The 10339-nt window shown below is 34.7% G+C and overlaps 2 protein-coding genes across 3 annotated transcripts; one reads left to right on the plus strand and one right to left on the minus strand.

The window, feature by feature from the left end:
- Positions 1 to 437: 437 nt before the first annotated feature.
- nek12 (NIMA-related kinase 12) lies at positions 438 to 3857 on the minus strand. Its single transcript, XM_059521357.1, has 4 exons — positions 3496 to 3857; positions 2148 to 3365; positions 1763 to 1966; positions 438 to 1375 (listed from the first exon to the last, which is right to left on the minus strand). Exons 2-4 carry the CDS (start codon positions 3247 to 3249, stop codon positions 1218 to 1220), a joined length of 1464 nt encoding a protein of 487 aa, XP_059377340.1. The 5' UTR covers positions 3250 to 3365; positions 3496 to 3857; the 3' UTR covers positions 438 to 1217.
- A 234-nt stretch (positions 3858 to 4091) lies between these two features.
- On the plus strand, positions 4092 to 7922 carry pin4 (protein (peptidylprolyl cis/trans isomerase) NIMA-interacting, 4 (parvulin)). 2 transcript variants are annotated; one of them, XM_059521359.1, is made up of 4 exons: positions 4092 to 4374; positions 4788 to 4858; positions 5610 to 5705; positions 7634 to 7922. In XM_059521359.1, the coding sequence occupies exons 1-4, from the start codon at positions 4338 to 4340 to the stop codon at positions 7790 to 7792; spliced, it is 363 nt and encodes a 120-aa protein (XP_059377342.1). In that variant the 5' UTR covers positions 4092 to 4337; the 3' UTR covers positions 7793 to 7922. The 2 variants fall into 2 exon arrangements, with proteins under 2 accessions (XP_059377342.1, XP_059377341.1); XM_059521358.1 differs by having other exon boundaries at positions 4175 to 4374; positions 5586 to 5705.
- The last annotated feature ends 2417 nt before the right edge of the window (positions 7923 to 10339 follow it).

Consider the following 10339-nt stretch of genomic DNA (forward strand, 5'->3'; position numbering starts at 1 on the left):
AAGATCAGCTTGTCATTTTTCTAAATTTGTATTTATTTTTTACTAATGGTGCATGTCAAAAACTCCAACTCAAACACAAATAAAGACCCTTAATTCGGACCCTAGCCTCATTTTTGAATAATACGCAAACAAAAAAGCAAGAATAAAGCACATTTGAGCTGAAGGGTGGAGCACTCACACAGCAACCAATCAATAATGCATCAAACTATAGTACGAAGCACTGAAGATACAAGTGAACAGGTTAAGTTCGTAAGTTAGATCTTACATCTACATCTGTTCATTCCACTCCAATAAAAACACACTCGTTTTGACATCAACATGGCCTTGATTTTTGATGAACAAGGATCTATAGCCAAAACCACATTATATGTGAGGACATCTATGTCATTTTATACTGGCAAAAAAAAAATGATGTAGCTCTCCCATGATAATGATAACACACTTTCTTCTAGAGGAAGATCGTGAACATTCTGAAATGATATATAATGCAGGGTCATTCATACAGTTACACATGGCAGTTTATCTGTCTCTAATTCTCTGTTGGAATAATCTGGACAAGTTTAAGGGAAAACGCCTTAAGTGGAAAACAACTGCAGCTGTGGCCCATCAATTTACAAATTCAGCAAATGTCTTCTGTTTTACATTGCAATAGTGGAGTGAAATCACAGCAGGAAATGTTCACATGATATTCCTCACGGCTTTCACATTTACAAGCATTGTTTAACGGCTATGTTAAAAGATCATTTCTCAGCTCTAGGCAGAAAAATGGGTTGAATCGCTTGAAAAAGTAGTCGACTGGGTGCCACTGATATAATTAATTTTAGTATTTAAAATATAGTACATTTAAAAGGCAGCCGTTTTATACTTCAGTCCTTGTGATGTTACTATAAGTGTTGATATGGGAGACTGATGTGCTCATTTTCTGGACTGGTATTTTAACACCACACATTTTCTTACTATAGAGTGCCACCTTCTGGTTATACAAGGTAACACTTTCAAAGGAGTTTTAAACGTCCCATTTTCTTGATGTCAAATATCTATAAGTCCTCACTATTTCAAAATATTAATTATAATTTATATATGATTACATATATAAAAAAAATTCTGTATTTAAAATACGCTGTATGCTTCATACAATTCCATCATTTTCTGGGGTTCATCATTAAAGAGTGACTCATCATTAGAGAATGATTTTCTCTAAATTGAACAGACATGATTCAGCATGTGGTCTCTTGGTCAAGGTTGAAAATGAGGTAGCAGGTCTCCAGATGGTCTGTCCCAATCATGTGCTGGAATTGTGGCAGCAGGTCTTCTGGCGTGAGGCCATTTAGAAAGTGCCCACTGATTTCCTCATAAACTGAGACTCCAACATCCTCTATAAACCCAGAAAGCAGAGAAGCATTTACTGAGACACTCAGAGAACCAGATGTGTTGGCAAACGGTGTTTGCAGATGTACTAGATGATGCAAGACAAAGTCTATGTATGTGTGTGTGTGTGTGTGTGTGTGTGTATATATATATATATATATATATATATATATATATATATATATATATATATATTTAAAATGCTCTAAAACAGTAATGACAGAAATCATATTCTCCAAATCACCAGAACACTGCAACCTTGTAAAAATCTCATTTGAATGTTAACGCTAAATTTGAAGTACATCGTTAAATTCATCATATGGGACCAACATATCAATTGAAAAAAATAAAAAATAAATAAACTTGTAGTAAATTGTTACATTTGCATGTTTACCCATGTATCTCTCTTTTAACATTTTCATTGTGACAGAGAAACCGTCTTCATCCTTGAGCTCCAGTTCCACATCAAACACGTCATTCTCTGAAACACAGTTCATGGCATCTCTGGCGAAGCTGACCACCTCAGCCAGGTCATCATCATCATCAGCTTCTTCAAAGTCATCTGGATAGTCAGAGATGTCTTCGTCTTCAAACACAACTTTCAAAAGTCAAGGAAAACACATGTAGAGATTTCTCAAAGACGTTGAAAAAGCCAGGAAACATATGAAATCACTCTTAGATCACCATCAGCCTACGCCCGTTGCCCTGGAGTTATAACTAATAATAATAATATTGATAAAACAATGGAAAATGTTATTACGGTTGCATCACACTCTTACCACTAGATTCCTCAAATGCCTCTTCAACCACATTGGCAAGACTGGAGGACACGTCTGCTCTTGAAGCATCCTCTGAGGATGCACAGCTATCATGTTCGTCAAAGTCCTCTGAATAATCAGACTCTGCTCCTTCAAGGGCCACTTCCTCCTCAGCACTGCATGATGTCTCTGCTTGTAGCGTCTTGTCGCTATCTGTTCTGCTTTCCATCGATGCCATTTCTAGATTAAGATCTTCTTTTGTTTGAGGTCTGGATTCAGCATTCACCTTTGTAAGTTCTTTCTCCTGATGCGTGATGAAGTTTCCCAGATGTTCTTGCATATATGTCAGGCTAAGTATGCTGGTCGCACTCGGTCTATTCTCGGGAACCAAGGACAGCATTTTCTCGATTAATGTATGAATGTCTTCTGAATACCTCTCTGGGACCTTGACATACTCTCCTTTTATGATCTTGTAAAACAGACTCAGGAGATTTTTAGCTTCAAATGCTGGTTTGAGGGCACAGAGCTCATACAGCAGGCAGCCAACAGCCCACATGTCAGATTTAGTGCTGTACGGGACGTCCTGACAGAGTTCAGGACTCAGATAACTGGGGGTTCCCACACAAGTGGAGGCCATATCGAGCGTGTGGTTCATAATCTTTGATATTCCAAAATCCCCGAGCTTTATCACACCTCTCTTGGTCAACAGCACATTGGAAGGCTTGATATCTCTGTGAAGGATCTTTTCAGAGTGGATATAACTGACGGCCATGACTACTTGCACAAACCAGTCCATAATTTTGCATTCTGCAAAGTATTCCCCGCTCTTCTGCTCTTTAATGTGGTCATCCAGCGTACCACCATCACAATAATCCATAACAATGTAAATATGCTCATTAGCCGTGTCAAAGAAAGTGTCAATCCATGTTATAATATGAGGATGCTTCAAGCTCTTGAGAATATCTGCCTCTTGCAACACAGCATCTTTGCTCTTTGTTTTTTGGGAACTGTCCACATGGATTCTCTTGACCGCACGTAATTTCTTTGTCTCGACATCTTTCATTAACATCACCACACCTGCTCCTCCTCTGCCAAGAGTCAGGACTTTATCATATTTCTCCATGACACTATCAAATCACCAAACATGTTCCCTTGCTGCTGGTAGAAATATTTTATTCGTCCCATTAAGAGCTGGACATGATTATGGCTAACTTATCTTCTGGATAAGAAATGGTCTGTCTAAAGGAAAAAAACAGATATGTAAACAAAGAGTTATTATATGAGCCTTCAATAAATAAACTTCTAAACTGTTTGTCATGCAGGTGAAACAAACTTTTAGGAAAGTAAACATGTTTAAAATATTTGTTACCTGTGGGTCATCATGCCTTATTGACCAAAACGAGTTTAAATAAGGCCTTTTTTTAAGATAACTCGATGTGTCACGAGCAGAAGGCGGCGGCTGTGTTGTCTTTATGTTACTATGGTAACAGCTGCTTCTCAGCCAACGGAAATCTGATTCGTTCCGAGCATTAGCTGCTTAAAGGCGAATTTATTACTTAATTTAAATGAGTCATGCGTAATTTAAAACACAAATGCGCAAAACCGACAACTTTAAACATTTTAATGATCTTTAATGCGATAAGATCGATGCTCCTTCCACAAAAGCAGGTGGTCATGGGTCTGCGGTGTTGTGTTGTTCACGAGCATCATTGCTGGGCACATTTGCGCAGAAATGTAATCTACAATCCTACATTATTTAAAAAAAGTAATTAAATTGTTATTAATTGTAATTAAATTAATTTGTTGTAATTAAATTACATTAACCCATATATTGGCCATCACCATAAATAAATAAATAAATAACAAATCGATTTTTACTCGAGCGAAAACGAAAAATTGTTCATGCCTCTTCAATAAATGTACTCAAGGGCGTCCTTTCTTTTCATATATGCGCAAAGTTGTTTCAACAAAGTGTAGTCAAAGACAAAGATAATTTCTTTGCATCGGTTAAATAATTGCATTGCGTGCGTCCTTGCCTTGCGTGCACACAACACAGGCTAAAATAACGTATGCTGTAAAACTATAGGCAAAAAAAAATCTGCTGTGTAATTTTCAGTCTAACCGCGTGGAGATCTGTTGCTAACGTTAGCTCTTCTGTGCTAGCAGAAGCTTCAGTGGAAACACGTCCGACACGACACGAGGAGATAGAAAATGCCTCCAAAAGGAAAGGGTGGCAAAGGTGCTAAAGGTAAACAACAAATAAATGATGATTTATGAACAAAATCTAACAAATTACACCATATCGAAGTTTTATAGCATATCATTTGACAGCTGCATTAATATTTATGCTGACATGCTAACGTTAGCTAGCTTGTAGTCTTAGCATATTGTAAACAGTTACATTCTGCTGTATTTCTGTTGATTTGGTCTTGTTTTTGTACAAGAGAATATAGTGCTCATTAAATATTTCATGCTATTATATCTTTACTAAATGTTTTAAAGTCTGAAATGAGGGAGGAATGTGGCCAAATGTGTGTTTCGCTTAATATGGTTATTTCAAAAAGCTTAATAGTACAAGTGCACATACAAATGGTTAGGTATTATCTTAGTTGCACAGCTGTACTTTTAAGATAATAATATACATTTGTTTTACTTGGACAGGGGCAGCTGCTTCAGGTAGTGGAGACAGTGATAAGAAGGAGAAGACTCAGAAAGGAGGAACAGCTGTAAAGGTGAACATCTGTATACTGTATCTGCATAAAAATGTTGCTTACAAATACAATAAATGTTAACTGAAATTATATATATAAAACTTTATTAACTAAAATAACTAAAACTAAAACACAAATTATTAAAATATAAAAAAACAAGCAAATATAACAACAGCAACACATAATAAAATGACTAAAACTAAAAACATGAAAATGAAAACTATTAAATTGTTTTAATTATATATATATATATATATATATATATATATATATATATATATATATATGTGTGTGTGTGTGTGTGTGTGTGTGTGTGTGTATATATATATATGAGTAGTTACCGAATGACAGTAAAATGGCATGCAGTTAATTTCAGATGTTTCCAGAAACACCAATTTTAACATTTAACATTTTTTGAATGACAGAATTTTAGAATTCATTGATTCTAAGTTCCTATTAATATACATTAAGATGATAATATGAATATTAAATTCTTGCATGCATTTGTAAATGTACTTCAGAAATGTTCAATTATAAATATTACATAATATTACAAAAAATACACAATACATACATAATATATATGCATACATATAGGCATTAATGTATGAAATTATATGAACATTTTTTTACATTTTCCATCTGTTGTGTGTGTTTTTGTTTTTATATGTATAGTGCCATTCAAACAAATGACAGTTCCATTGATTATGTATCTTTTTATAATTTTTTGTTTTCTATTTTCTGATAGGTTCGGCATATTCTGTGTGAAAAGCATGGCAAGTGTATGGAAGCAATGGAGAAACTCAAGTCTGGTATGCGCTTCAGTGAAGTGGCAGCACAATACAGTGAGGACAAAGCCAGACAAGGAGTAAGACATTTTCCATTTATATAAACAGTTGATTTGTAGCAGTAATGTGACACTTGCATACATGGCCGTAGCCAGCTGTGAGGTCACCGAAGTCCGGACCTCTGTAAATTTTTCATGTTCGAAAATAAAATTTGTTCTCTGATTGTCTAATTTGCTGCTAAACTCCTCATATGAATGTCTGCATGTATAATTCATAATGTTTAGCGTCCATGGTATGAAACTAATCACTGCGAGACGCTTCTGAAGTGAGGAACGAGTTGTGAGAGAGAGTGCGAGCCGCAGCCTCCATGTTACCAGATCCAGCTACTATAGGCATTTCTTTTTATTGTTTTTCCACAAAATGTAACACTTTAGAAAGTTAATAAAGTAGGAAGTTGCTGTTTAGGGTCAGCGGTAACCTAATTATCTAATTTCCTAAATATTTGAAATAATTTTGGTTTATTTTGTTTATTTATAGGTTTCTAATTATTTTGATAGCAACATCTGGCAACATTGCATCGCCGGCATTAGTCTGCCAGTAATCAAAAAAGGCAGCGGCTATTTACACTAAGTGCAAATAGAAGAATTTTTTTGTGATATGCAAGTATCTATAGAATCTATTTATTCTATTCGATTTTCTGCTATTTTTACTACTTACTGCAAATATTGGCAATTATCTGTACCTCACTATTCCAGTACATTATAAAACAGTATGCAATAAAAATTTATTGAGTCTAATTTAATGGATGCCACCTTATTGGGACAGTAAAGCCCTCCCTACACCTACCCTTAACTTTTTGATTATTTACTTAATTTTCATTTAAAATAAATGCTTTTCTGATGTAATTTGAAAAGGGAGAAAAATTTTCGCCAAAGGGCGTATTCACGTCAAAAATATGTATGACATACGCCTCTTCAGGTGTTGTCTTTTATAATCTTGACTATCCTAAAATAACACGTTTGGTGGGCAATATGTACTGTATATATATATATATATATATATATATATATATATAGGGTATGATTTTAGAAATGAGCATCCCTCCAAAAACATCTACATTTCTGTCTCTTTTCAAGTGTTAGAGTATATAATTAGTTCTATTTATAGGGGTTATTATAGCACAATTCTATAATAAGGGGTTATTATAGAAACCCCCTGGACCTCACTAATTTTCAAAGCCTGGCTACGGCCATGCTTGCATACACTTGCATCTTGCACTTGCAAAATCCTGTAGTTCCTATTTGTTTTTTTTTTACCAGCAGATGGCATTTGAATGGGCTATCCATGTTTGAAAATTGCTCAAAATCTAATTAGCATAGAATACTGAACACATTATTATTATTATTCTTATTATTATTAAAACTTGTGTACAACCTTTCTGTATCACTCTTCATCAATCTGTTTAAAATAAGTTATATAAAAGAATGTCGCATAAAAGAGCTTTTTCCGAATCCCATTAATCAAAGAGCTCAGGGTGAAATAGAGCGTGTTTCATTTATTAAAACGAGCTGTTTCCACGGTGATGGACTGAAAATCCTCGAACCGAGATGGCATTTTGAAAATCATTCGATCATGCCCAAAATATATGCAAATATATTTGATATATCTTAGAGGCAGGTTTTGAGTCATAGTTTTTATTATCTAAAATTATTAGATAAAGTCCCCCTTTATTAATGTTTTCTGATATTTCTAACTTTATCATAATTATAAAAGTGTTTATCAGTACTGTATTAACATTTAAACTGAATCGAGGTAGAAAACTAATTCATCTGGAAAAAGCTGGTGCCTAGTACATTTAGAAATTCATATACCTTTATTTTTACAATTTTAATCAAAGTATGTTTTAGTACTACTCAGTGATTTGTTATTTTAATTATTATTTTTTTTAAGAGTATCAAGACAACCTTAACAACGGTTTGTATGGTTTAAATCTTTGATTTGAATACAGGGTGACCTTGGCTGGATGACAAGAGGGTCAATGGTGGGACCGTTTCAGGATGCAGCATTTGCTCTAGCCATCAGCACTATGGACAAACCCGTATACACCGATCCTCCCGTGAAAACCAAGTTTGGTTACCATATCATCATGGTGGAAGGCAAAAAGTAAATGGACTGAACAGCTTTTGCATTTGATTAATCTACAAAACAGGATTTCGCAGTCATGGAATTTTTTTTTTTTTTTTTTTTTAATATATGACCATGTAAATAGCCAATAAAAACTGATCTCAATAAGCAAAGTGTTTTGATTTTTTTTTCTTTGTTTTACACAAATCTTGTTGTAACATCATATTTCCAATAAGTCTCACTGATGCTGTACTACATAAGTGTATATGTAACTACAGAACAAGAATATTATATTAATATCACACCCTGAATTATATCTCCCTGAAATACTTGCTCCTACTTCACAGTCCAGACTCTAAATTTGAATTTTACAATTAGCTTTTTACCGATATTTGCTTATTATTTACTTGTTTCTGAAACTAAAGAACAAAAAACATGTGTCTTAAGTCTATTATTACTAATATTATCACTAGAACTTTTATTGTCGTGACCTGAAGTGCACTAGCAGTAACCGGAAGTCGCTTTCGCTTCATTGTATAGAATACTATTGGCTGAAAAAAATGGAGTCAGATGACGCAATGTTTCCGGGTGTGACAACACGCGCTGGAGGTAACTGTCGGTCATTGCTCGGCGGCGAGAGACACGAGCAAGCATCGGATCCGGCGGTCAAGGTAAGACACTAAAAGCCAGCATCATTTTATAGCCAGCTACTGCTACATTACTGTAATCTCACACCTCAGTGTTGCCTCGCGAGGGGATTGTTTTTTTTTTTTCTTGTTTAATGCGACAACTTTGGCTGAAAGAGATAAAGGGACGCCAGCTAGCTAACAGCAGCCTGTTTCATCACATCTGAATAGTACACGTCATTACTGGGTCTGAATGAAGCTTAACGGGTGTAAATATTGTTTTAATATATGATGATTTAAAGTAATGGAAAATCATGTCTTGCCTGTCGATGATGATGATGATGCGTTAGACGTTTCGCATCCGATACGAAGAGCCCCATCATCATCTTCATCACATTCAAATGATCAGACTAGGCTGAATAAAAGAGTTTCAACGGATTCCATAAATCGAAGAGATCTGGGTGAAATCGAGCGTGATTGGTTTATTAAATGCAGTGAACACGTGTAGCTACGTCTCCAGTCCTAGAACCGAGAAGGCGTTTTGAACGCCACGCGATCATATTTTATACAATGTAGTTTTTATTGTCGAAAATTATTAGATAAAGTCCCCTTTATTAATATTTTCTGATATGTTTAACTTTTATCTGACCTTGAAATTGTTTAAAAATACATGTTACAGAAAGTTATATTTTCTAAAGTGGAACTGACCTGACCACATCATCAGTGGGTTTTGTTAATATTTGTATAAGAACTGTAATCACAGCCACTCAATAGCAGTATTGATGTGTATGTTCAGGTCAACCTGACACAAGGTGTCCTTCTAGTAAACAGAGGTCGGTTTGTAAAAGATGATAGCAAATGCCTCAAAGATAATAGGATCTGATCCAGGATCCAATCAGTCTGTTCCAGTCCGCAGTGTGTCCACCTGCTGAAGATCTGACCGTGAGTGGGGTGAGCCGGAGGGATGGATATCATTGGCTGTCTTCTCACTGACCACTCTCACCAGGCTTTAGAGTTCACATTGAGTATAAACTTTGTATATGGCAGATTAAAAAAAATTGCACCAGTCAGCATCTACATTTGTTGCTTCGTAAGTTAATTATTTTGTTATTAGGTAATGCAATTACCTTTTGATGAGAAAGGGTAGAGCTATAATTAATTTGATATTCCTAGAGTAAAGGTATGTTAATGAAAGTACATGATATTTCATTGTAGATACTTGTTTTTTCCTGTTTTTAAATTTTTGTTAACTAACTATCATATGAGCGTTAGATGATGTCAAGGGGCAATGATTTTTAATTAACAGTTAAATGCAAATTTGAGAAAATACATATTAATTTTACATACTGTATATTATACAGCTTATTTTAATTGTGTTGATTTTAGTTTTTATAAAAAAGAAACAATTTATTGGTTATTTACCGTAACATACAAATTATTATAGGCTTATTGCCTGAGTTTTAATAATGGTTGATCCATTATAAACATTATATATTTGTAACCGCTTTGTCCAGTAAACTTGGTGGTCTTTCTTTCACTTTTTAATAATTGAATAACAGTGTTAAATTGCAAAATGTCAAACCTTATAATCGTGATTTCTACATTGACTTCTAGCATTTAAAAACTGTTGTTTTTAGTGTTTTTATTCAGACAAAAAAGTTTCGAAATTAAATATTGATCAGTTGTCATTTATCAGGACTGGGGTCTAAAAAAGCAGTAGCCAACCAGTAGGTTGTCTTTCTTATATTAGAATAGCAGACCTTTGTTTTGCCTAATCCATGATCTGCATATCAGGATGTGGAGTGTGTCAACATCACATGCCATTTCGCCAGAGCTGATCATGACTTGATCTCTGTACTAAACTATTGTCAGCATTAACAAACAAAAGAGAGATTACTAACTGCAATAGTAAGAAGGCTTTGGTAATCTGCAGTTGTTAGCTGAGTCAGTGGACTATGCCTTAC

Source organism: Carassius carassius, chromosome 33 (assembly GCF_963082965.1).
Source record: "Carassius carassius chromosome 33, fCarCar2.1, whole genome shotgun sequence".
NCBI lineage: Eukaryota > Metazoa > Chordata > Actinopteri > Cypriniformes > Cyprinidae > Carassius > Carassius carassius.

Coding starts and splice junctions, on each gene's coding strand:
- pin4 (XM_059521358.1), top strand. CDS start 4,338: ATGCCTCCAAAAGGAAAGGGTGGCAAAGGTGCTAAAG. Junction 4,375..4,787: donor GGGTGGCAAAGGTGCTAAAG/GTAAACAACAAA, acceptor TTACTTGGACAG/GGGCAGCTGCTTCAGGTAGT. Junction 5,706..7,633: donor AGGACAAAGCCAGACAAGGA/GTAAGACATTTT, acceptor ATTTGAATACAG/GGTGACCTTGGCTGGATGAC.
- nek12 (XM_059521357.1), bottom strand. CDS start 3,249: ATGGAGAAATATGATAAAGTCCTGACTCTTGGCAGAGGAGGAGCAGGT. Junction 1,967..2,147: donor GGCATTTGAGGAATCTAGTG/GTAAGAGTGTGA, acceptor GACTTTTGAAAG/TTGTGTTTGAAGACGAAGAC. Junction 1,376..1,762: donor GTTAAAAGAGAGATACATGG/GTAAACATGCAA, acceptor CTGGGTTTATAG/AGGATGTTGGAGTCTCAGTT.